This window comes from Leiobunum rupestre, chromosome 3 (assembly GCF_980474605.1).
Source record: "Leiobunum rupestre chromosome 3, qqLeiRupe1.1.hap1, whole genome shotgun sequence".
NCBI lineage: Eukaryota > Metazoa > Arthropoda > Arachnida > Opiliones > Sclerosomatidae > Leiobunum > Leiobunum rupestre.
Genome location: NC_143386.1, coordinates 39,601,235 through 39,628,115, shown reverse-complemented (window position 1 = coordinate 39,628,115; position 26,881 = coordinate 39,601,235). Strand labels below are relative to the sequence as shown.

The 26,881-nt window shown below is 34.2% G+C and overlaps 2 protein-coding genes and 1 long non-coding RNA gene across 5 annotated transcripts in view; 1 reads left to right on the top strand and 2 right to left on the bottom strand.

The window, feature by feature from the left end:
- The window catches only part of LOC149951746 (uncharacterized), an 81,297-nt gene that overhangs the window by 15,904 nt on the left and 38,512 nt on the right, over positions 1-26,881 (bottom strand). Inside the window, exon 1 of one of the 3 annotated variants that reach the window (XM_090168178.1) lies at positions 7,622-7,702. The exons of the other annotated variants lie outside the window; for them this stretch is intronic. The gene's annotated coding sequence lies outside the window, so the exon portion shown is untranslated. Of the gene's footprint in view, positions 1-7,621; positions 7,703-26,881 lie in introns of those variants that run through there. 3 annotated transcript variants of the gene reach the window in all.
- LOC149951750 (uncharacterized) lies at positions 17,754-18,800 on the top strand. Its single transcript, XR_016479871.1, has 3 exons — positions 17,754-17,777; positions 17,849-17,902; positions 18,727-18,800. It is a non-coding gene; the product is annotated as an uncharacterized LOC149951750 (long non-coding RNA).
- On the bottom strand, positions 22,667-23,116 carry LOC149951749 (uncharacterized). Its single transcript, XM_090169663.1, has one exon. It carries the CDS (start codon positions 23,114-23,116, stop codon positions 22,667-22,669), a length of 450 nt encoding a protein of 149 aa, XP_090025789.1.

Sequence of the window (26,881 nt, the reverse complement as noted above, 5' to 3'; positions counted from 1 at the left end):
TTACCTATACTAGTAACTTCTCTGGGAAACTTGAAACGACAATGCGTTATAAACATAGCACCTGTTTTTTCCTCCTCAAACAAGTTCGATTGCATTTGTGCCATTGATACTTGGATACTAAATCGTTCAACGTTGGGCTTTTAGTCTTGTTTGGCAAGGCACAAGTAGCCTGTTTTTGGATAAAGTCCATAACGACCTTATTAGGCGCTTCGCCAATTTTCGTTGCGTTTTTCACCCATAAACTAAAATGAATTATACAAAAACCAGTTCTTCGAACTGAAAAAATAGTGTTTATTCTTGTAAGTAGAAGGGACAGACATTAAAATAAATTTAGAATTAATGTTTTTACGAAACATCATAACAAAAAAATGTACGCAAAGTTTATCCAGATTAAACTCTACAAATGTTAAGAGATTAAATACAAAATTAAAGAGTGGAAAAATAATTATGAAGAGCGATTCGAATCGCACGTCATAGTTATTTTCCACTCTTTAATTAATTAATTAAATATTTTCGGTTGCCATGACAAATCGAATGGGTTGTGCAACGTCTCCTTTAGGGAAATTTCATATGTCATATAGGTCTACATTACGCCCGAATTTGAACAAAATCGGCAAAAAACACCTCGGGTACTCTCCTTGTAAGATATAAAAGGTACTTATGGCACACGCCCCGTAAAGGCTTGGTTTGTTGTGGCCTGTAGAAATTTTGAGAAAAATATATAAACTACATATTGGCGTTACAAGTTAAATAAACTTGAATAATGGTAATTTTCTTTTAATCAAAATTTCCACAGATATGATATATTTCTTTTGAGAAAGATAATATTATTGATAATTTTATTGAGATGATTCTCGTAAGATTCGTTTCATTTTTCAGATAAAAATAATATATACAACCTATCCTAGACTTCATCCAAATTAATGCTTTTCAAAAGCAGGCTAAACGCGTAAAGTCCAAAGTACCTTTTATCTCTGTAAAATTGACTGGCTTTTACGCTGACGTCCTTCGTCATGTGGCAAGTATCGCAATGAAGAATAGTTTTATTTAAATCTTCCCCGCTCGCTTCCCCTTTCAATATCCTACTAGCCCTTGACAAATACTGGCTCAAGTCCTCCATATTAAAATGCTTTAGCACGGAATTAATCAAAACTAAACTTCGGTCGCGCGAAATGACAACGGGCGTTCTGACGTCATTTGGGGCGCATTTCTGCGCTTTAATAAAAGCCGCGATAAAGTTTGAAATTGTGATCTCGTGTTGATCGTTCGTTGTCAGCTCAGCGAGTGGATGTTGATTTACCAATGGTGGTGTGCCTCATTACAATTGTGTAATACATAAATGCCTTTCCGTCTAGCTTTTGCGCTACAGAGCCGGTCGCGTCAATAAATAAAACATATCTTCTACAATGTGCCTTAAAAAGCTTAACCGAAGCTTCTTTCCACAAGTAAATTACGCGAGTAGGGTTAATTGTCATCTGCCGAATGTATCGCTTAAGCTAGAGGTCGGGGATGGTTAACTTTTATTCAATAGATAAGCTCTCAAAATTATTCGTAAAACGTTTTGATCAAGTAATTTATATTTCTGTATTATCCGATTAATTTATTGACAAATTTTTAAAATTAATCGGAAAAACGACGTTTATTTCGATAAAAAGCAAAAATTTTACTAATAATACACGTTTTAATTATTTTTCGAAATATTCACCGGTAAATTTCTTTGTTTACATTTTTCCCCCGAAAAAATCAATTTAAACATGGATAATGATTAACCGTTACCGACCTCTAGCCTAGGGCTTCTAACGTCGACAGTACACCTCGCGGGAGAAAACTAAACCCTGAACCGAATTCTTGGGGTAGTATTTGTACGATACGCACCAATTGCCACGATAAGCATTCCATAGATATAGTGCACATATTATAAAAATTTTCTTTGGCAAAAAGTTTTTCATTTTCCTTATAACCAATAATAAAAAACAATAGTTAATTTTATAAAATAAAAAGTGGTCTTGCCCAACTTGTTAAAATGTTGCTCTTACGTCACAAGACCCAGCTTTATTAGTGTATTCCTCGCACGAGCGATTTGCACGCGCTCTAGAAAAAGCTATATTCCTCGCGACTGTAGCGCGCGCTCGTAGGCTTGTCAAAGTAAGAGACTGTGACGTACAACATTTCAACAAGAAGGCCACGTTACTTTATAAAAAGAACTATTAATGAAGGAAATTAAAATTCTTCTATTTCAGTAAAACAATAGCCATTTTACGGGATTAGCATTCATCGTGATATGCCAATATCTGAAGTACCATCTTATGTAAATATTGTTTACACTAAGATAACACGGGAATATCTTAACTTGTGAGATACAAAAATTATTCTAATTTATTTCTTTGTCATTATTGAATTAACTCTAGGTTATTGCATTTCAAGTTTTTTGTCTTTACCCAAATTTATCCAGTTTACTTATATTTATCCAGATTTACTTGCAGCAGCATAATACCTAATTTATTCAATTATAACTACCAAATATACTAATTTAGGTATATTTACCTATAGATCCCCAATTTACGTGTATCTAAAATTAATTACCCAATTAGTTAACCAATTTACATATATTAATCCAAATATACCCTATTTACACACAGGGTGGAAGCCTCAGCCGTAGTCCAGCCTCGGTACTTCTCCTAGTACACCAGAATGCTGTGGGTCGAACACTTCCACAGGCGCTGGTATTCCACAAATAGAACAATGGGGTAAGCGCATCTTTATCCAATCGCCAGTAAAAGCATTTGTAAGATGCGCAACTAATTCTCCCATTGGTCTATTTTTAGACTAGGAAAAGTACCGAGGCTGGACCACGGCTGAGGCTTCCAATTCTCCCATTGGTCTATTTTTGGCCTACCAGCGCCTGTAGAAGTGTTCCAGCCGCAGTACTCTGGTGTACTAGAAGAAGTACCGAGGCTGGACCACGGCTGAGGCTCCACCCTGTATATTTATCCAAATATACCAAATTTACATATATTTATCCAAATATACCAAATTTACATATATTTATCCAAATATACCAAATTTACATATATTTATCCAAATATACCAAATTTACATATATTTATCCAAATATACCAAATTTACATATATTTATCCAAATATACCAAATTTACATATATTTATCCATATATACCAAATTTACATATATTTATCCAAATATACCAAATTTACATATATTTATCCAAATATACCAAATTTACATATATTTATCCAAATATACCAAATTTACATATATTTATCCAAATATACCAAATTTACATATATTTATCCAAATATACCAAATTTACATATATTTATCCAAATATACCAAATTTACATATATTTATCCAAATATACCAAATTTACATATATTTATCCAAATATACCAAATTTACATATATTTATCCAAATATACCAAATTTACATATATTTATCCAAATATACCAAATTTACATATATTTATCCAAATATACCAAATTTACATATATTTATCCAAATATACCAAATTTACATATATTTATCCAAATATACCAAATTTACATATATTTATCCAAATATACCAAATTTACATATATTTATCCAAATATACCAAATTTACATATATTTATCCAAATATACCAAATTTACATATATTTATCCAAATATACCAAATTTACATATATTTATCCAAATATACCAAATTTACATATATTTATCCAAATATACCAAATTTACATATATTTATCCAAATATACCAAATTTACATATATTTATCCAAATATACCAAATTTACATATATTTATCCAAATATACCAAATTTACATATATTTATCCAAATATACCAAATTTACATATATTTATCCAAATATACCAAATTTACATATATTTATCCAAATATACCAAATTTACATATATTTATCCAAATATACCAAATTTACATATATTTATCCAAATATACCAAATTTACATATATTTATCCAAATATACCAAATTTACATATATTTATCCAAATATACCAAATTTACATATATTTATCCAAATATACCAAATTTACATATATTTATCCAAATATACCAAATTTACATATATTTATCCAAATATACCAAATTTACATATATTTATCCAAATATACCAAATTTACATATATTTATCCAAATATACCAAATTTACATATATTTATCCAAATATACCAAATTTACATATATTTATCCAAATATACCAAATTTACATATATTTATCCAAATATACCAAATTTACATATATTTATCCAAATATACCAAATTTACATATATTTATCCAAATATACCAAATTTACATATATTTATCCAAATATATCATAGCCATGGTAAGGTTTTATGTCGTTATACCGTAACTACTACCAAATTAGGCAGATACTAAAAAACCATTATATTTTCCATGGGAAATGTATCATATGTACAGGGATGTCATTCGGGTGGGGCAAGGGGGGCATTGGTACCTCTGATTTTTAGCAGTTAAAAAAGTTAATATATATGCATTTAACTGCATTAGAAACGCCTTGTTTCTAGTGCGAAAGGAAGATTAAATTAAACATTAACTTATATTGTAAGTGTTGGGTAGTATTTTAAATAATTTTTCATTATTTTGTATTATATTTCAAATACTTTTTCAGTGTTTTGTATTTTATTTCATATACTTTAAAGAAATGTATTTAGTATTATATTTTAAACACATTTTTTTATATTTTGAACAAAATACTGAATTTTATGAGAAAAAATACTTTATGAATCAAATAGTACAATATCTGAAAGAGTAAATAAATGGAAAATAGTTCTATGAAAACGTCCACCAAAGAGTCGTTTTGAAGGAATTTTCTAAGTTTATCAAATATACTTTGAAAAGTAAATCAGTTGGAAACAAATACCCGGAATGAAAATGATCAGTGACTTTCGTTAGTTTCGTCCGAAAAAATCACAAATTTTCGTCTTCGGGAGGAGCCTCGATCTTGATGTCTGGGTTCCTTGGGACCCCCTCGTTAATGTCCCCAACTGGGCGACATTCCAACTCTTCTCTCTTTACGACTGACGGAACCGGATATTGGTCGATGAAGTCAAAAAAAGGCTCGAGTTTGACGCTGCTGATGTTGAGACATTCAGAGCCGGAAACCATTTCTTTCTTTATGGTTGCGGTGTCACCATCAGGTTCGCCAACTTCCGCTTTCACGGCGTGGACGCGGTGGATCTTTTCAGTGAGAGAATCAATTTGTTCCTTCGTCACTCTGCGTAAGTGTCACACTTATTTATTTCTTCTGGCCATACGCAGCTTCGTGAAGTAAGTTACGCACTCTGCGTAAGTGTCAACTTATTTATTTCTTCTGGCCATACGTAGCTTCGAGAAGTAAGTTACGCACTCTGCGTAAGTGTCACACTTATTTATTTCTTCTGGCCATACGCAGCTTCGAGAAGTAAGTTACGCACTCTGCGTGAGTGTCACACTTATTTATTTCTTCTGGCCATACGCAGCTTCGAGAAGTAAGTTACGCACTCTGCGTAAGTGTCACACTTATTTATTTCTTCTGGCCATACGCAGCTTCGAGAAGTAAGTTACGCACTCTGCGTAAGTGTCACACTTATTTATTTCTTCTGGCCATACGCAGCTTCGAGAAGTAAGTTACGCACTCTGCGTAAGTGTCACACTTATTTATTTCTTCTGGCCATACGCAGCTTCGTGAAGTAAGTTACGCACTCTGCGTAAGTGTCAACTTATTTATTTCTTCTGGCCATACGCAGCTTCGTGAAGTAAGTTACGCACTCTGCGTAAGTGTCACACTTATTTATTTCTTCTGGCCATACGCAGCTTCGTGAAGTAAGTTACGCACTCTGCGTAAGGCAAAAACGAACGCCAGCGGAAATGTGGTTTAAGTAGCGCCCAAGGGCCCCTAATATTTCCAGGGCGCCATAGTCTGGCACACCATTAAAAGTAAGATAAATACGTATTTTAAAAATTAAATCAATTTTTTATGTCACCGTCGTTAGTTCGGTAATAATTAAAGTGCGTAAATCAACGCTCAAAATCAGAAAAAGGGGGATTTAGCACCCCCCCCGTTTAAATTACAGAGTTGAAACTTGCATACCGTGTATAGTAGTAATATGGATTAAATGAGAAACGACATTTAAATGTCAATCTTATCCAAAATTATAAGACTGCGTATTTTAAAAAAAAGTGTTTAATGGGGGTCGGAAAGAAGGGGCTGGAAAATCGCCGTTATCTACTTTTAAGCCGCGGAACTTGGTTTTGCCGATAGTGGCAACCCTATTAAGTATTCGTAGAAAAAACGGCGTTGTTATGTCACCCCGTTAAAAAGATGTGGAAGGTGTTGCAAATGTGGACGACGATTCACAACATTTTAACGAAAACAATAGTTCCACTCGATGTATATATATATCATGTGGAACTAAAAAGGAATTATAAAATATTTCGTTAAAAACCGATTCGGCGGCCAGCCCCCGTAAGTGCAAAATTTCAATGAAAACACGTATGTTCAACTCAGGCGAACCAACATTTTTAACAATCGATGTTGGCTAACACGAGTCAGAAACCGCATAGATACGTTTCTGTTCCACAACGTAAATTCCCGAAAAATTATAATTTGTATGTCCATTTACAGGAAAGCTAAATTTTCGCCTCATTTTGTCGAATCCAAAAATAAAACAAAACCGCTAGACTAGTCAAGAATAAAAGCCCGGTAATATCACCGGCGCGGCGTCAAAAGCGTGCCAAATGTGACTCCTCTTTTCTCGTTATATCGATATATTCCAGATATTGAAATGCCTATATTTCCAGAAATATCACTGCCCCAGGCCAAATCTTGCCTTATTAATTTGGTTTGTTAATGTAGATTAAGTTATGAAATTCTTGATATGTTTCACCAGACGGTTGTTGAAAACTGACCTATTTAATTTGATCCTCCATGTTTTATCCAATACTTAAAATCTATTAATATTTTCGAAATATCGTAAAAATAACTTAAATTATTTTAACTACGCTTATCAATATAGATTTTTGTATGTAATTATAGATAGGTTTTAAATAATTTAAATGAATAATAATCAAATTAATATCAAACACTTTGCTTGTTTTGCATTTTGGACCAATATTTATAAAGACTAATTTTAATTTCATTTTGACTGAATAAATATTATTAGATGCTCTTAATTTGAAGAAGTAGTTTGATGATTTCGTTTATTTTCGCTCTCTTATTGCAGCTTTACGAATTGTTTAGTATTGTTTATAATTTTTGTTACATTGGGTTACTTCGTCGCGAGTTCTCCCGTTTCTCAAAACTGAATTTTTGGAAAACCATTCCTCCGGAATGACGCCGGTTTAAATATCAATATATTTTTCAATTTTTCCGATTTGCGTGAAAGTTTCCGGCTTTTTATCGGAAATTAACATCTCTAGATATAATTGGAGAGCGAAAATATTTTAACCCACTCGTCTATCGTTTCCCGGTAAAATGATAACACAGTATTACTCGGGCATCTTTTGAAACGATTGGCTACAAGTTCATTTAAATATTGGTAATTTCCATACATACCTTTTGAATTGATCCCAACAAATTGGAAATATTAATCTTGCTTACCTTTATTAAATTAAATTGATGACACTTGGTAGTAGTAGAGGAATTATTTTTAGAATTAGGAGTAATTATCTTTGAAAGGTAACGAGCGACAACATGGTCAATCTGCCAAAATTCCAAAAGTTGTAAAGAAAACATTGTAAAATACAGTAGACAACGCGAAAAACCAATTTTTATATATGGACGTATCTAAACAACCGAACATTTTAAATTGGTTGTCGACAGTAACAAAATAACTGAAATCATTTTCTAATCGACTAAATATTATGCTATCTTTTTATTATACATAAAAAAGCACACTAATAGATAAATAGAATGAAAAAAGTCAAATAATAATGACACTAAAAATAGATGGCGCTATAGTGGTCTTATGATAAAGGGTTTCCAAAGCGTTAATTTTTCTCGTGAAAAGTTAATTTAAACTAAATCAAGTTGAACAGATACGTGTGACCGCAATAGCAAAAACGAATGTAAATGATTAAATCTTACCCCTCTAGCGACGTAATAATTAAGCGGTCATTGCCAAAGTTAAGTTCAATTTACTAAAAATTGACAAAGTTATTGGCAAATACACTTTATTATACGTGTTCTATTGAAAAGGGAATTAATTTAAATAGGGGTGGTTATAGCAGAATTATTTTCAGAAAGTAAGTTAATTTTTACCAAAATTTGACACGGTCAAAATGATTGAAATAACCCTAATTAAACATAAATTATAAATACGTGTTCTAGAATGAAATAATTTACGTTTGGGCGGCTTTTGCAGAAGAATTATTGATGTTCTAAACTGACCCTAATATGGTGATATCGACCTTGAAAAAGAACGCTTCTGCCCTATTTATACTTAAAATTACTCAAATTTGACATGGTCAAAGTGATTGGAAGTTCCCTTAAACATAAAGAAGTGTTCTATAGAGTTATGGAATAATTGAAGTAGCTTATAGTAAACCCTAAAGTACTGTTTACTAGATTGAAGGGTATATACCTGATCAGTGCATATTCATTCTTTTGCGGGAAGTTTGTTTTACGTTTAACGAAAGTATGTAATTATATCTGATATCTTTTACTTATATGTGTGATATAAATTAGTGATTTTGTTGAAAATAATTTAATACTCGATTTTTCTAAAGTTAAATAATGTCTGCTTTATTTTTATTTATAATTGTTCTAAAAGTCAAATTAATTTTTGCACCTGAAGCTTTAGATTTTGTTATTGAGTGAAACCAAAATTTATTTGTTGCGAAGTGCATCGATAAGAGTGATCCGCGTTCCAGTTGGAGAGTTCTTGGTTGAAAGTTTGTCGATATATTGAATTTCAAATCTCTGTGGCGAAGGAAAAACTGTGCAATAACTGGTGGCTATACCGGGGAGTCGGGGTCCGGCTCTTGTAACCCACCACGGGCGGAAGCGCACTGGGAGATGATAGGTCCGTCCAAATGGTCCTATCTCCACCTCCGACTTCGGTCCGGTGTGGGCTGGTAACTGGGCTTGGGCCCAGGCTAACGGAGAGGGTCCAGGCAAACTGGCCGCTTCGGCGGATTGAGTAGCCTGCTGTGGGGCTGCGGGCCTCCGTATGAGGGCACATCTGATGCATGTCCCTGAGAGATTGACGTCAAAGGTTCTCTTTCGCCCTGGTCGCGGGCCCATTGTCTTGATGTTCACCGATGAAATCCTGGCCATTCGGGTATTTGTTTATGAGTACGAAGCAGGACTCGGCGTTGCCAATATGGAAAGAAATTAGCAAATTTATTTCAGTAGAGGCGTCCACGGTCTGGCTGGAAAAGCTGTACGTCAAGCCGTAATTTCCAGAGGCAACTTGGCTTTGGGAATCTTTCGAAATGGTCCATTTATTTTGATCAGCGCCATCTTTCCCGTGAAGTACGTCATTGTTGGTTCGAAGTCAAGAAACAGCCGATCTCCCAGTTCTCCGAAGAGATTGAAGTGCGTCAAAACCAATCTTGGTCAGGGATGTTCACGAGGCATTTAAATTTGGATGTTTTCAGTAGAAGGAAAGTAAGGGCGAGGCGCAGTCCCAGGTTCAGGTTTAGGTTCGGGATCGGGATCCGGGATTTTCGTTGTGAAATGTTGGTAAAATCGTTGAAAAGTCAATATTTTTAGGGTATTTCTCGCGACGATTTGTTTTTTCGTATATCAACATATTGAGTTCAGACCAGCTTGTTCAGACACTCGGTTCATGAACGTAAATATTTCTTATCGCGTTTTATCGTACGGAATAAGTGGAAATGATGTAAAAAGTGATAACCTAGGCGATAGATAGCGCGCGTGCGCGGATTACCCGGTAGGCGCGGTTAATTTGAATTAGGACCGGCTTGTTTTTGCGTTATCTTTATCTCTTCTTATCTTTATCTGACTGTTAAAGCAACGTAGATTTCTTTATAACCTGGGAGATAGTGTTCGCGCGCGTGCGCGAATTTCCTGGGGCGCGGTTTTCACGTGCGCGGATTACCTGGAGCGCGGTTAATTTAAATGAAAATATGGATTTGAGTGTTTTAAAAGTGGATAAATCAACACACACGTATTCACGCCTATCGCGGTAATGAGGGTTCCCTCTCCAAAATACTTCATGTACCCAAAATTGGACCGCAATTTTTTTTCTTTTAGGTGAATCTCTATGAGAGTTTAACATTACAATAAAGCTAATAGGTTCAGTTTAGGGTACTTATGGTCCGAAATAGGGTACATAGGGCCGGCAATGGTTACTTTGGTCACTTTTAGGGTACTTTCGGTCCATTTTTGTCCATTTTTGGTTACAAGACGTGTGAGGGGTTAATGAAAATAAAAAAGCTCTCGACTAACTCATTTCAAATGGGTAAACGAATTTGTTAAATTACATTCCGATGTACAAATATATATATACTTGAAGTTCAATACGTTTAAATAGCTTTCCAAAATGCTAATATAGGTAGTAAAATACTACAAAAACCTTTTACTCTACGCTCAATATGTTAAAATATATTTAAATACGCAAATATAGGTGGATAAATACTACAAAAATACCTTATATTTTTATAAGGAGGAGTATTCAAAATATTTTTTTTTCTCAAAAACAAAAATTATTACCCTCGCAGTTTTTTGACTGCATTTAAAGCGCGTATAGGGAATGCGGAAAAAAATTAAATTTTGAAAATAAAAAATGAGCTATTTTCAGGGTCAAAGGTCAACTATTTAAAACTTGATTTATTGTATTTTATCTTATATAAAGCATGAACCTAAGTGCTTATTTACATTGCGCTCTTCAATTCCTTTAAAATGAGCCCTCTTTCAAATTTTTGGGTTAAGCAGAAGCTGAGATAAAAAATGGTTAATGGTAGGGTTCAATGTCATTTTCAAAAATAAGACTACACTGTATCTCAGCAACCGCTGAACCAATCTTAATGAAAATTTCAGAATCGACGTCTACGGCCGAAATAACCCTAAATACAAGTTTTCATGAAATTTGGCGATGGTCGGGTAAACAAGTGGGAAAATCTGTCCTGGAATGACCCAATATCATTTTGAAACTATTAATTTTCACGCTTGATTTAATTCAAGCAATTACATTTTTAAAAATGAAAGACGTTAAATAAAATAAAAATTTGTAAATATTGTAAATATTTTAAGACAATAAAGAAATTAAGAAATGTTTTAATTATCGTATAAAATATATTTCAGATATGCAAATACATAGAAAAATACTATAAAAATATCTAAACTCCACTTTTAATGCAACAAAATACAATTCCGATATTCAAATATTTAAAAATACTTAATTAATGCACTAAGTTACATTTCCGATATACAAATATAAATTCTTAACGTTCAATACGTTTAAATAGCTTTCCAAAATTCAAATATAGGTAGTAAAATACTACAAAAACCTCTTACTCTACGTTCAATACGTTGAAATAGATTTCAATAGGCAAATATAGTTTTAAAAATACTACAAAAACCCCTTAACTTGGCGTTCAATACGCTAAAACACTTTTCCACGCGCAAATATATGTAGAAAGATACTATTAAAACATCTTAACTCTACTTTAAATCGGATAAAATACGCAAATATTGGTCGAAAAATACTACAAAAACACCTTAACTTGGCGTTCAATACGTTAAAATACTTTTCCGATACGCAAATATAGGTAGAAAGATAATATTAAAACATCTTAAATCGGATAAAATATATTTCAGATATGCAAATACATAGGACAATACTACAAAAACATCTGAACTCTACTTTTAATACAACAAAATACAAATCCGATATTCAAATATTTAAAAATACTTAATTAATGTACTAAGTTACGTTTAAAATTCTTCCTACGTGACTGCTTCGGAAACGTCTGTGTTATTCTCTTTATTAATCAAGCCGACTCTGAACATATGTTTTACTCTTTATTCTAATATAACTTCAAATTCAGGTATTGTTTAAAGTACAAATGCATAATTTAATGAAGCAATTCTAATTTAAATTTTTATATTTAATTAAATAGGGAGAAATGGACGCTTCAATCGGAGTCATGTCATTATTTTAACGTATTGAACGTAGAGTAAGAGACTTTTGTAGTATTTACTACCTATATTTGCATTTCAGAAATCTATTTTTACATATTGAACACCAATAAAAGAGGTTTTTGTAGTATTTTTCCTCCTATATTTACATACGAATTGAAGGTAGAGTATAGAGATTTTATAGTATTTTACTACTATTTTACCTTATTAAAAGTAGAAAAAGAGATTTGCAGTATGTTTCCCCCTATTTATACATATCGGAAATAGATTTGATTGGATATAAAGTAGAGTAAAGAGGTTTTGTGTGTATAGGCTTAGGTTACTATTCTTGTTTGCACTTCAAAAATATTTATGAATAAATTATATTAAAATAAACTTTGTCGCCCCTAATTTTAAGACGTTGAATGCGGATAAAGCCTGGTTTTCACTTGGCGGTTTTTGGGCGAAAAAGCCCGGCGTCGACGGAAAATGGGCGAAAATTTCCGTCGACGCCGGGCGGAAATTCCGTCGGTTTTCGGTTTTGTGTGGCGATTTTCATTTCTATTTTTTTCGCTCAGTTGGGCGATTTCGCTCTTTTTCAACCAATCAAAAACCATTTTCGAAAGGTGACTTTGACGTCAGGGGGATGGTTAATTTCCTGCTTCTTGCATCCGGAACTCGGCCACGTGCTTTTCTGTGAATTTTGGAACGTGTTTTTTTTATACCCTTGTTGCCTTCTTTTCCAGTATGTTTCTTTCACACAAACCGATCTTTCATAACTCATATTTCTTTGAACACGATAGATCATGTAAAATAACATTAAATTTAAAATGCTCAATAGTTCACTATTATGATCAGATAAATCATCCATTTTTAGGCCTAGGCTTAAATCTCCACTATCAGACGAAAACCGACGAACTCGCTGCCAGAAAGAAATTGCTTTATTTCCGCCCTAAAAAAACGCCAAGTGAAAATGCTAAAACGCCGACAGTGAGCGAAACGTCGAAAACCATATCGCCGACGTTAAACTTTCTGTCGGTGATTTTCCGCCAAGTGAAAACCAGGCTTTACGTAGTGTTGTAAATAAGAAAATTAAAATAAAAAAAATAGTAAACTACGTCACAAAGCTAAATAGAATAGGTAGGAATAATTTTAAATTTAATTTTAATATCATTAAACGTCATTATACCGAAGTCACGTAGGTGGAATAACTATAATTAAAACAGATATAATTAGATTGAAAATATTGTAAGATAGTTGGAAGAGAGAAGAAAACAAGAAAGAAAAAGTGAAACACGCGAACTAGTTTAAACAGTCTCTCAGTTCGAAACGAAATCTAGAATAATTGACATCGTTAATCAGTACCATTAGAACTTTTGTAATGTTGTATACCATTGACTGGCTTAACTCCTGTTAAAATTGTGCGATTTAATAATAATATAATAATAGTAATATATATAAATATCAATATTGAAATATTTATAGAAATAAAAGGTGACTATTGTAGAAAACAATAGCTCTTATTTAAAGGAAAATTACATCCATTCCCTATGTTGGGTTCTTTAAAAAGGCCGTTTAAAGAGCAATCAAATGTAATTTTTTTTAAATATTATAAAACATTATTAATCGAGATATTAATTATTTACGAATCGAAAACTTGAGCACTAGAGTCGTGCCATTATTTGAAACAGCTCCTAGCTTTACACGCGGTGACGGACGTACATATGACCGAGATTTCTGATTGGCTAAGGGAGAGATTCGGAGGAGTAAAGAAACCTCCCAACTAGAAATGCTTAACAAGGTACCTAGAGCAGAGGAGAGCGAGGGTCGCCGAGCCTTCGGCAACAGTTTCGGGGTGGGGTGGCGGAGTGGGTAGCACTTTCGCCTCGCAGCAAGAGGAGCCGGGTTCGATCCCAGCTTGTGGCACTGGGTGAAAACTCGGAACAACTCCTTCCGCGTTTGGTTTGCAAGTTCTCTCCCCACTGGTTTAAGGGGTTTTCCCCCGAGTTCTTCGGTTTCCCCTTCCATAAAAACATGTTGAGGTTAATGGTAATAGTTAGTGTAGGGAGCTGTTGGCTCGAACGCGTGGCATGCAGGGCTTGCCACCACCCTCCTACGCATTATAACCCGGCCACCTGAATTAAAGGCTTCAAAAGTCGCTTGATGACTTAGGCCTAAGGTGGTGCCTTGGGTATTAGCCTAGCTGATTATTATTATTTGACAAATGCCGATCTTAGCCGAACGTAAACACAGGAATATGCTAAGGTTATTTTTTTAAATGAACTCTTCTCGTGTAATACCGTACCAATTCGAACCAGAGTATACCCAGGATGAAATAAATAATAGGCAAGTTGCTCAAAATAATCATTTACAAATAAATTTGGATATTGATGAATTAAGGAGAAACTGCAACGCAACTGCAATAACTGTGTACCGGAGTGGTTAAGCATTGGTTTAGAAGCAGAATTACTTAAATAATTTCTGGCACAAAATGATATGGAATCAGGTCTAATTTGTTGTCAAACCCAAGGACGTTTATAAGGGGGGGGGGTTTAGGGGGTTCAACCCCCCCCTTAGGACTCGATTCCTTTCTTGCGAAATTAAATTTTGCAAAACAATATCAATTATATTATTTGTTTTATTATCATTTTCTCGCAAATGTATTAAAAAACGTTTGATACACGTGTGGAAATGTCATTGTCACTCGTCCCGAGTCTAGCCAGTACTTTAAATATGCGTTATTGCTAACGAAAAATTTCGCGCTCGCGATTTCATCTGGTTGTGTTATAAGCCGTCCCCCCGTCGAAGTGCAAAAAGAACAATGGAAGAAATGTATGAAGATTGTGGCAAAAATATTAATTGCATCACGGAGCATGAGGCCTTTTTACACGTTTGTTTGAATAGAGGAGTTTTAAATATAAATTATAACGGATATTACCATCTAAGGAGACGTGGAGCTCCTCCTAGAATTTTAACAAATAGGTGAAATATTTTTAAATATAATTTAAGTTTTTTATCGTTGCTTAATCATTTCTTTGTTTTAGGACATATAGTGTGACGAAATAGTTAAGTCCACTCAACTATATTTTAGTGGTTCTAAAAATAGAATATGGGACTAGGCCAACTTGTTTTTCTCCAGCGTAAATTGAATGGCGCCAGCCTGGTGAAATCAGTTTGGGCCTACCCATTATAATCCCTTTTGTAAATATTTCTGGAAGGATCTCTTAAAGTTAGTTCTATTGTTGTAGCCTAGTAAAAATACTTGTCAAAGCTATGTATTTTTCCCCAAAACTTTCCAAACTCTCAGTCATGGTACTAATGGAATGTGGACCTAATTGAAGAGAAACCATGGGATTTGTGAAAAAGAGATTCGCTCGGAGCTCGGTGGAGCTAAGTTCTGTCTAACTACACTGAGAGAAATTTCTGTACTTTCTACAGAGTTTTTGTACAGTATAATGTGTGCGAAATTTTTGCAGTACGTTTCTGTAAGCAAGTAAAACAGTTCAGTCATTTTATTTTTGTACAATATCCTTATGTATATTTTACTTACAGAACTGTTATTTGTACTAAGAACTGTTATTTGTACTTAGAACTGTAGAGATTACAGAACTATTTTTGTAATCCATGATCAACGATTTTGGCTGTTAAAATGACCAAATATGTTTATTTGTGGCACTGTAATTTTCACCAAAAACTGCAAAAATTACAGATCTCGTCTTGTAATTTGCCCTACAATTATTTAATGTAAGTTTTACGTGCATATCCGTAGTTGTAATATAAATATTTTATAGAAACGAAATTTTCTAAATTTCTGCGGTTATTACCATAAGCCTATGATAGCCACTGTCGCACCTAACGGAACGCGCCTCTTGCGACCACGATAAAGCGCGGCTCCTATCTGTCGTTTCAAAGGAATCCGGTGCCTGGCTGAACGCGCTTCCTTCTCCGTCACTGGGTACTCATCTCGACGATAATTCTTTTAGAATCGCCATCGGTCTTCGCTTGGTTATTCATATCTGCATTCCGCGCATCTACAACTGTGGTGCCCATGTCGAATCATTCGGGACCCATGGTAAAGTTGCAAAAAAAAAAACGCTGGTCGTCTGTCCCGCCACGCCGCCGTCAACGACATCGTACGGCGCGCTCTCGTGACATGTCCGCCGGTGTGCCCTCCGTCCTCGAGCCCCCGCAATTTGTCGAGGGACGACGGCAAACGCCCAGATGGCATGACCCTTGTCCCTTGGTCCGGTGGTAAATCATTAGTATGGGATTTCACATGCTCCGACCCCATAGCGCCTTCGTATTTGGCTTCGTCTTCTGGCGCCCCTCTCTGGGCCGCCATCCAGGCTGAATTGAAGAAAAACGCCATATAAATGTGGGCCTCGGTCATCCCTTCCAGTTCTGTGCTTTGGCTGTTGAAACTCTTGGCTTGGCCCTGGAACCCGCAACTGACCGGAAATTTTTGAAAGTAACCGGGTAGCCGCGTTCCGTGGAATACATCAGCCAACGCATAGCCATTGCGGCCGCCGTCTTGAACACGTTCCTACTAGGCTCGTCTCTTGGGGAATTTCTTTACAAACTCCACTAATTTTTACTGTTTCAATTTTGTAAACCAATTTTTTTAAAATAAATTAAAAAGTTAATTCTTGATGATAGGCTTACTTATGAAACATTCATGCTACTGAGAAATAAACCCTATAGCAGATTAGGTGAAATCCCACACCAAAGATTTGCCACCTAAGCATACGGAGCCTTTGTCATCCGTCAGGTCGTTTTATCGTCGTCGCACAAGCTAGGCACGATTTAAAATGTCGCTCACGGCAGCATGACTGTGCGGGTCGCTACTCGTGACAAGCAACTCTCACCTCTTTTATAATAGTTCTTTCTATAAATATTTTACGCTTACCCAACTTGTTAAAAGTAGAAGTATAACATGTTGCTCTTACGTCACAAGACTGAGCTTTGGTGGAATTATCTTAGCACGCGCGATTTGCACGAGCGTTAGAAAATAGGAAGCTCCTCGTGATGCGAGCGCGCGCTCGTAGTGTTGGAGAAGGTAAATGCAGTGACGTAATAGCTACATTAAAACAAGAAGGTCATGTTACTTTATAGAAAGAACTATTCAAACCTTTAGTGCAAAAAAAAAGAAATCAACAACGCCACGGCAAAGTATCAACCAAGCACGTGATTATTTTTATGTATCAGAAAAAGAGCGGTCAGTTATCACAACATCAAATAAAATTGCGTTGTTTTTTCTCTACTCTAGACTGTGAGTAGACGAATTAGCAGACGGAAATCCAGTAGTTTAGCGAACTTCTCGCGTTGGCCGCTGCAAGGTTCTATGGTAACCGAATGTCTTATTTTTTAAATTACAGTTTAACAACTTGCGCAAAAATTACCAAAATTAAAATAACGTAGACGACGAATTTTTCCAGTGCACAAGATTAATTTAAAACATAAATAGTTAATTTATGTAATTAAATTTAGTCATTTTGAGCCCACTACTTTGTTTTTATAAAACATGGTGACCTGTATAAAACAAAATTTTCACGCTTAATTTTCGTTTCTGCTTTCAAATTTCGCGCTTGTCATTTCTTGCCATTTTTTCGAGCTCGATCTTGGAATTTTGTAAATCATAGAGTGGCAACACTGCTCATGACTCCGGACTGAAGTTAGTGTCGAAACTGCAGCGCAGCGTAAGTTAAAGTTATACGATTTTAATGTTCCAGTTTTTATGTTAAGGAATGTAAATAGTGACGTAGACTGGAGCTTAGGTGGTGAGGCACTAATTTAAAAGTAAGCTTAATTAATTTGAATTTATTATTTTATTGAAACACCTATTGTATTAAGTAAACCCGTTGGCTAAATTTTACTATATGGGAGTGGGTGCCGTAGAACACATGGCGGACATTGACGCAAAGATTGTGCAAACCATACTAAGCTTTCTGGGGACCATAGTTCGACTGTAGTAGAACTCGTGAAGATGACATTGTTTGAATTATTTCTTTTGGACTGTACTACAATAATATTGAATTATTTTCTAATATTTTGGACGTTTTTTGACAAATCTGAAACGTGTACTTTGTGAAACTCCTCTCACGCTCCTCTCCCTTTGAAGTTTCGCGCATCTCGCCTGTCAGATTCTGACACTGTTCTCACAGGGGTAGAACAACGACCATCACTGGCCGGTGACCACATTAGATTTACTGTCTTTAACTTCTTTATAGCTTTCTAATGTCAGCATATTATGTGCTCTTGTTCATATTTAATTACCACTTCAAAAGAAGTTATGGGTCCCAGTGGCGTAGCTAGACCTTTTGCAGATAAATAGTTTTCAAAACTAGTTTAAAATGGAGTATTGACCGTCGCTTCAGTTGCCATGAAGTGAAAAGTGCCGCCCCCCCTAGCTACTCTACTGATTGGTCCATGAAAATTGTTTTAGACGGTCAGGGAAAAGTTGGGGAATTTTTAAATGAAAACGTTTTGGCAACCCGTATTAACATTAAGAGGGAATAATCTTTCCTTGCATAATAAGTCCTTTCTTTGAATGCGGGCTGACTCTACTACTAAACATAAATTATTGAGGTCAAGGTTTAACTAATTTTCTTTCAATATTATAGATGCATCGCCAAGATAAATCCAGAGAATCCGAAAGAGGTTATAAACGTGAAGATCTTTTTTATATAAACAAAATATCCCAATATGTTTGGATATTAATTAAAAATAAAATCCTGTAGTAATTTTAGGAAATTGGCTCATGAATAAATGATTTTTTCGAAATTGTATCCAATATTTTGTAATATTTGCAGAATATAGGTTTTTTATCACAACGGAATGTCCGTTTTTCAAAAGAAGTTTCCTTAAAAAACCGAATTCAAAGTATTTCAGAAAATCTGGGTTAAGTGTTTTTTACCGAAATTATCTGAAATGTTTACAGAATTCCGTTTTTTGCAACACATAAGACGTACTACGGAACTGTATGCCATATTTACAGAAGAACGTTTTATAAAAACACAAGTTGTTCAGTTTGTCCTACAGAACGGTGTCGGTATGCCATATTTACAGAAGTACGTTTTATAAAAACACAGGTTGTTCAGTTTGTTATACAGAAATGTGTGCCATATTTACAGAAGTATGTTTTATAAAAACACAGGTTGTTCAGTTTGTCCTACAGAACGGTGTCGGTATGCCATATTTACAGAAGTACGTTTTATAAAAACACAGGTTGTTCAGTTTGTTATACAGAAATGTGTGCCATATTTACAGAAGTACGTTTTATAAAAACACAGGTTGTTCAGTTTGTTATACAGAAATGTGTGCCATATTTACAGAAGTATGTTTTATAAAAACACAGGTTGTTCAGTTTATCCTACAGAAATGTATGCCATATTTACAGAAGTATGTTTTATAAAAACACAGGTTGTTCAGTTTGTCCTACAGAACGGTATGCCATATTTACAGAATTTCGTTTTATAAAAACACAGGTTGTTCAGTTTGTTATACAGAAATGTGTGCCATATTTACAGAAGTATGTTTTATAAAAACACAGGTTGTTCAGTTTATCCTACAGAAATGTATGCCATATTTACAGAAGTATGTTTTATAAAAACACAGGTTGTTCAGTTTGTCCTACAGAACGGTATGCCATATTTACAGAATTTCGTTTTATAAAAACACAGGTTGTTCAGTTTGTTATACAGAAATGTGTGCCATATTTACAGAAGTATGTTTTATAAAAACACAGGTTGTTCAGTTTATCCTACAGAAATGTATGCCATATTTACAGAAGTATGTTTTATAAAAACACAGGTTGTTCAGTTTGTCCTACAGAACGGTATGCCATATTTACAGAATTTCGTTTTATAAAAACACAGGTTGTTCAGTTTGCCCTACAGAAATTTGTGCCATATTTACAGAAGTACGTTTTATAAAAACACAGGTTGTTCAGTTTGTCCTACAGAAATGTATGCCATATTTACAGAAGTCCGTTTTATAAAAACACAATTTGTTCAGTTTTTAAATAAAACATTCTTTAATATGTACAGAACATGGATTTTTTTAAAAAAAGTTACATTTTTATTTAACATATTTGTTCTGTATTATTTACAATACAAATATCTGTAATTTTTATATAATTAATCTGTAAGTGAAAAACATTTTTTTATCTGTTAAAAAAGCAGTTGGTTTCTGTAAACCTTTATTATGGAAATATCTGTAAAGAAATCAGAACATTTCTGGAATGATGGTTTGCCAGATATTTTCTGTAATTTATGCAGTAGAAATTTCTCTCAGTGTAATGGTGCGGTGATATTTCCACGCGGTATATGCTAACCGGAACATATTAGTTCGGCCGTAATGTGAGTTCGCGACTGCAGCGCGTTCCGTGCCGTAACGACTTCAAGTTCTCGAATAGTTCGACGTAAGAAATATCCAAGGCCCGCGTATCGCCATGCCGTAAGATCACCTACAATCACCGCTGCTGCTAATTGACAAAGGAGACAATGAGCGACGCCATCACATGAATGAGATAAGTACTGTGACTATTAATTCCCCACTTGCACAAGCCAAGGATTCGTTCCACTAGGTGGCTTTAGTTAGGTGCAGTGGGCGATCGGTATTTCGTATACCCAAGTTATTTAATATTGTGGCGAACGATTAAGACTCATTAAGTTAGTCATCCGAGTTTAGTACTCAGATAATATTATTGTTGTATTACATTTTCCACATAGCGGCAGTGCACTGATTATTTTAGGGTTACGTAACCATAGGAGTATTATTTTCTGTATAATCCTAGGCCCATTTAACAGTTAATTAGCGGACATTCAGTAGGCTTACACCAATGAGACAATCATAGTCATTTTGTATAATTACTTTCAATTAGTGTTCAATTAAATATTCCTAACATTTTGTTCATTAGAGATCCTTCCCGTTTATTCTCCTACAGTTAACGCCTTAGCTTAATTAGTTTTTGTAAGTTTTTGTCTAGCATACTTTACCAGGCTGGCTACCAGTCAGTTTGATTAAGGGTATCCAGGAAGTATGTTACAATAGGTATAAAGCGTACAGAAATTTTTCACATATGATACAAATCATATGGGGAAAAAAACCGACGAAGAATACCTTTGTGTGCGTTACTTCAAAGTAGGAAGAAGTTTCCAGAAGAAAACTCAAATAACTATTTTGGTTTTGAAAGGCATGGCATTTTCCCTAAGTATTTACCCTTCAGTCTTATTATCTAACTTAGTCCACATTTAAATTTTAAAGTTAATTTACATTTTTACTATTGTGATTTATCTAACCTAGTTAACCCAAGTCTATAAAAATGTAATTACATTTCAATTTATTTATTTTGAAAAACCTAGTCCCTCAAAAAAATAATTAGAAACTTCTATAATTTTGTCATGTTTTTACATTGTGATGCATTTAACCTAGTCCACATAAAAATAAATTTAAAAGTTCTTAGAAGGTTTTATTAACATTTTTACATTGCGGTTTATCTAACCTAGTCCACATAAAAATGAAAGTTCATTTTAAGTTAATTTACATTTTTACAACTGTTAATTACCTAGCCTAAATTGAAATGTAACTTCATTTTTATATTGTGATAAACCTAGTCCTCCCAAAACAAAATAAGCTCCTAGAATTTTGTCATTACATTGTGATGCATCTAACCTAGCGCCCCCATAATAAATTTAAAGTTTGGTTGAAATTTGATTTTAAAATCTTAATTGAAAGCCTAGCAGCAACACAAATCTAAATTTTTAATTCTAGAAGTCATTTTAATTGCTTAATAAAATTGAATAAAAAATTGTGATATACTTAATCTAGTAAGAAAATGGAATTTGATGTTACTAGAAATATCCTTTTAATTTTTAATGCAAGTAACAATAGTTATTGTTTTAATACAAAAGCATTGTAATATTAATGTAATATTTTTTTAAAAGAAATGGAATTTTTCAACTTTAATCTATTGTTATTAGTTTGTACTATAAAGGTCTATACTTCATGGTTTAAAAACATTTAATTAAAATGTTACAATTTTAAAATATAAATGCTAGCTTTCGGATTGAAACCTATCTTCAGGGTCTGGAGTAACAGATGCCTGATGAGGGGTTTCAACCCGAAAGCTAGCGTTTATATTTTTAAATTGTAACATTTTAATTAAATGTTTTTAAACCATATTTCTTCTCACTTCGAGTGGCCTTTTACCCCAAAGCTGTCTTCGGACTATCTTTTCCAGGATTTGATAAATATATTTAAAGCTCTTAGGTTCCTTAATAGGTCTAGCAAGCCACTCGCCAGTAGGTTAGGAATAGTAAAAGTGGAAGTCTTCCTTCTCTTTTCCAGGTCCTATTTCATAAAGATTTTGTCTGCCAGTGTTGTTATTGTGATCTAAAATTGTCCGTATTGTTCCGCATTCCAAAACCTCTTTTTCAAAATCTCTGTCTTTTGAACAGTATTTATTCATTAAACTGTGGTAGTTTTCCAGAGCTGAAGAATGGGAAAATTTATTGATTTGTCGAAGGTCTTTCAATATCAACTTATTGTTGACAATCGCTTTTAGAGCCTCATGGGCTTCACTATTAGGTTTAAGCCATTTTTTTTCCGGGTCACTTCCTCGCAGATGGGTTCATGAGCACACTGTGTGAAGTTAGTAAGGTCAGGGAATGTATGAACATTGATTGTGTGATATACTATAGACTTCCACCCTTCTACCAAAATATCAGAATCTCTTTCACAATTTTCCGCACAGTACCATAAATGCCTACTGATAGATTTCAGCCATTCCTCTAGCTCGGAAGTTTTCTTTTTTTTTGCAGCAGCAGCAGCTGTTAGTTTTTTTCTTATAGATTTTGAAAGGTGCCAAACATCAAACTGATGATCAATATCCGGGTGGCTGTTCTTCATATATGCACGAACTTGAGTGTGCCTATCAGTTGTTAATTGTGAAATTTTTATATTTTCTTCCTTCATTCTATTCATACACCTTTTCAAGGCCTCCAATTCCATATTAGTAGATTTATAGTCAACTTCAGTTTTTTGTACAATTTCAAAGTGAATTCATTTGTCAGACTCCTGACTCATGAAGGTGTAAGTGCAAAAACGAGCTGAGTGACCTCTACTATCACATCTTCCATCCACAGACATTTTTAATACATCTGTGCTTCTTGCATCTGTGAACATACTAACCTGTTCGTTTTGACAAATTAACTTTACTTCTGGTACTAATATAGAGCGTTGTATATTATAATATGTGGTGCTGCTAATTCCCTTTATGCCAAAATAATCCAGGAATGACTGTATTAGGTGAAATGTACTACCCGTAAGTAAGACACACGAAGCTATCAGTAAGTAACCAGCGGGCATCTTACCTAAAAGTGGTTGACTTTTCCATACATTTTCATGACCATTAAGACAACTGAATTTCACGGTTATCATACTTCCTTCATTTTCAGATTTGGTAATTGTACTTATATCTACAACACTTTTACACTCCAGTTTTTGGCATAAAACACGATACAGAAATTTATTTATCGCACTTTCAAAAACAATAAATTTCTTATCCTTGACAATATTTTCTTCTTCAGTCACGTTGTCATTTAAAGTATCTAATGAGCTGCATGTATCGTCAATTAAGCTACAGCTGGGTTCATATAGGGATCCTTTTTCAGTAGCCGGTGTAATTTCAGTAATACTACTTAGTGGTGAGAAAATTCCATAGTTTGACTTTTTCACTGAAGCTGGTGTAGAATGTAACTTATTTGAAGGAGTACTTGTTGGTGTCTTTACGCACTCATCACCGTCTGTGTGATTATTACAATTATATGAGCTCCGGTTACTATGAATAAAATCATCTGCAAAAATGGCATATGAATGATCCAGTGAAATATTTGATAAAATCTGGTCATTCATGGCTTTTATTTCATTTACAATTTCATTTTCATCAGCTTGTGTTTCTACGTCAGAGTTATAACTATTCTCCGTTTGTGTTGAAATTGATCTTGCAAAATTATAGCTATTTTCTGTTTGGGTTGAAAGTGACCTGATTGAAACAGCTATTGTGTTTGAAATATCTGGCGAAGTTGATGAGTTTTCTCTAGGTACTGATAGATTTGAAATATCACCCGAGTGACAAGAATTGATCTGACTGTGTGTCGAGATGTAGGGTTGGTATCACGTCATTTTTCAATGTATTTCTCGCGTTTGGAAAATTTAACTTAGGTTTAAAACAATCAGGTTGAAAATGAATTTCACAAACTCTAAATAAATCATTACGAACATTCTCCTGGCCCTTTGAGTGTTTTGCCAAGGCTTCGTTGTATTTCTTCTTGTTTTATATGACTTGGAATAGAGTATAACTTAAAATTTTTAGATTTATTTTGACATTTAACTACTATACAAGAAGGCATCTTAAAAACCAGAGCGTATAACTGAAAAAGAACTCTATGGAAACACTAAACCGGCAACTACGGATCGGTATTTTTCAAATAATGATTACCTGAAACTATTGAGCACATCCCTTTCTGCAACTCCTCCAATTTTTATGATTTTTTTCTTCATAGCTTGCAACACAAAGCCACCTACATAGTGAACTCCTTCTTCAGAAATATTGTCCTTTTCCTTAAACAAATTCCTAGAATTTTCCACGTTCTTTTTTTTGCAGATGGAAGATAATAATTGATGACCATTACGAATCTTCTTATAAAAGCTGCTGCTACCACATTGATTGTAGCGGAATCAAAGAGTGCATTCTATAATCATGTTATACAAATTTAAGTGTATATATTATTTTTTAATAAATAATAACATTTCAACGAACACTTACTTGTGACTGACATATTTGGTTAATAATGGCCTGGGTTTTCTCTTGCAAAGTCTTGTTTTGAAGGATAAGCCCTATTCTGACTGAATACTTTCCCTTTCCAACTATAGAGTAGTAGCACTCTGTAGCTTTGGCCATGGCGCGAATTTTTTATGAGTAGGAAAAAGCATGGGTGACGTCGTGTGACGTAGCACTGCCATTACTCTATTAAGGAATTCATAATGACTTCCTTACTCGTGGTTTTTAGCTCTAAATATTCTAATGAATAGCTATTTCTTATTAACAACTTGATGAGATTTTTTGAATTATCACTTCTAGGGCTATTTAAGGCATCGTCTAATTTATCTATACTCTCACAAAGGATCGATGGAAATCTATTTTCAATAATACCTAGAGCAACAATAACATTTCGTATTAATTTTGTAATGGTTTAGTATTAATTAGTAAGTAACTCTACAAATTTCTCACTTTTTAATAACTCGAGTTCGTGTTCCATGGAGGCTGCCATCTTGTACGCGATTCTTAAATGCAAGAAAATTCACTGGGTGGCGCTGGCCGTCCCCAGAAATTTTGGCGCGGCAGTATGTAAACGAAAATGTATAGGCTTACATTACAAGTCGTGTAGGAAGTAGTTTGTCGATGGTTAGACGCAACGGGTGCTCACGCTCGGTTCGGAATTTTCAATTTTTTTCTCTCTCACGCAGTCTCGCTTGCGTGACGTCACTCTAGACCTCCGCGACTCTGCTTCGCTAATGCAGCGTAGGAATAGGCCGATAAAAATATTATCCTACGAGGAGACTTCCCATCAGTACGTCCCCACGTAAACCCTCGGAATTTACGGCCAACTTCGACGATTTTTTTTGCAGTCTAACGAATTCGCAATTCGCGAATCGGCAAGTTTGAAGCGATGGATTCTCCAAAGAAAAGGTTTGTTAATGTTTTTGATAAATGTAAATTAAATAACATTTAAATAAAACAGCATTTTTTATAGTTTTGATATCTGTACATAGATGGCGCTGCTGTTGAACAAACGTCACAGACTGACTTCCCTTTTCCGAAATCCTCTAGTAGTGAGGGAAAGAAATATTTTTATCGGCCTATTAGGACGCGCCCTTTAATATTTGGAAACTATAACCTTATTTTATGATTCTTTTTAACTGATAGAAATTAAAGAATTGAAATTAGGGTATCCATCATAATAATTACATGTTTCTTTAATTATTATTTACTGATATTAACTGAAGAAAATATTTTTTTTTACTAAAGTTGATGAAAAATTGACAATCATTTACATGACTTTTAAAATAGTTTTTATTCTTTTCGAACTTGTTTAGGAACTTATTCGTTTTTAAAAACAATGGAAAGGAATTAAAATTAATTTGTACCATTCATTTTAACAAAAAATAAACAAAAAGTTAGCAAAATTTATTTAAATTGTTTTGAAAAGAACAATTTCTCAGGTACATTTTTTAATACTAATTAGAACAAAATTATTTTTTTAAACTATTTTACTAAAAGTTCATTTAAATTTGGTTCATTTCTCCAATACTGTTTAGAGCAACAATAGCGTATTTAACTATTTTACTCATTTTTTTGAACTTTTTTTTCTTTCCATCAATTAATTGAGAAGTTGTATTTTTAATCGAGTTGAGATATTTAATTCGTATAAAAATTCGAAGTTTAACGAACGTTTTTACAACATCACTAGGGTATTTTGTCTCCTCCACTTTTTCCCCATGTGATAATTACCGGGGTACCCCTTCCCTTTATTCCCATGTGATAATTACCGTGGTACCCACCTCCCCCTTTTTCCCATGTGATAATTACCGTGGTGCTCTTTTTCCCCATAGTAAAACCACCCCAGTAAGGCCCTTCCTCCCCCTTTTCCCCATGTGATAATTACCGGGGTACCCCTCCCCATTTTTCCCATGTGATAATTACCGTGGTACCCC

Bases quoted from the DNA above. Each gene is read 5' to 3' on its own strand.
- LOC149951749 (XM_090169663.1), bottom strand. From the start codon at position 23,116: ATGGAATTGGAGGCCTTGAAAAGGTGTATGAATAGAATGAAGGAAGAA.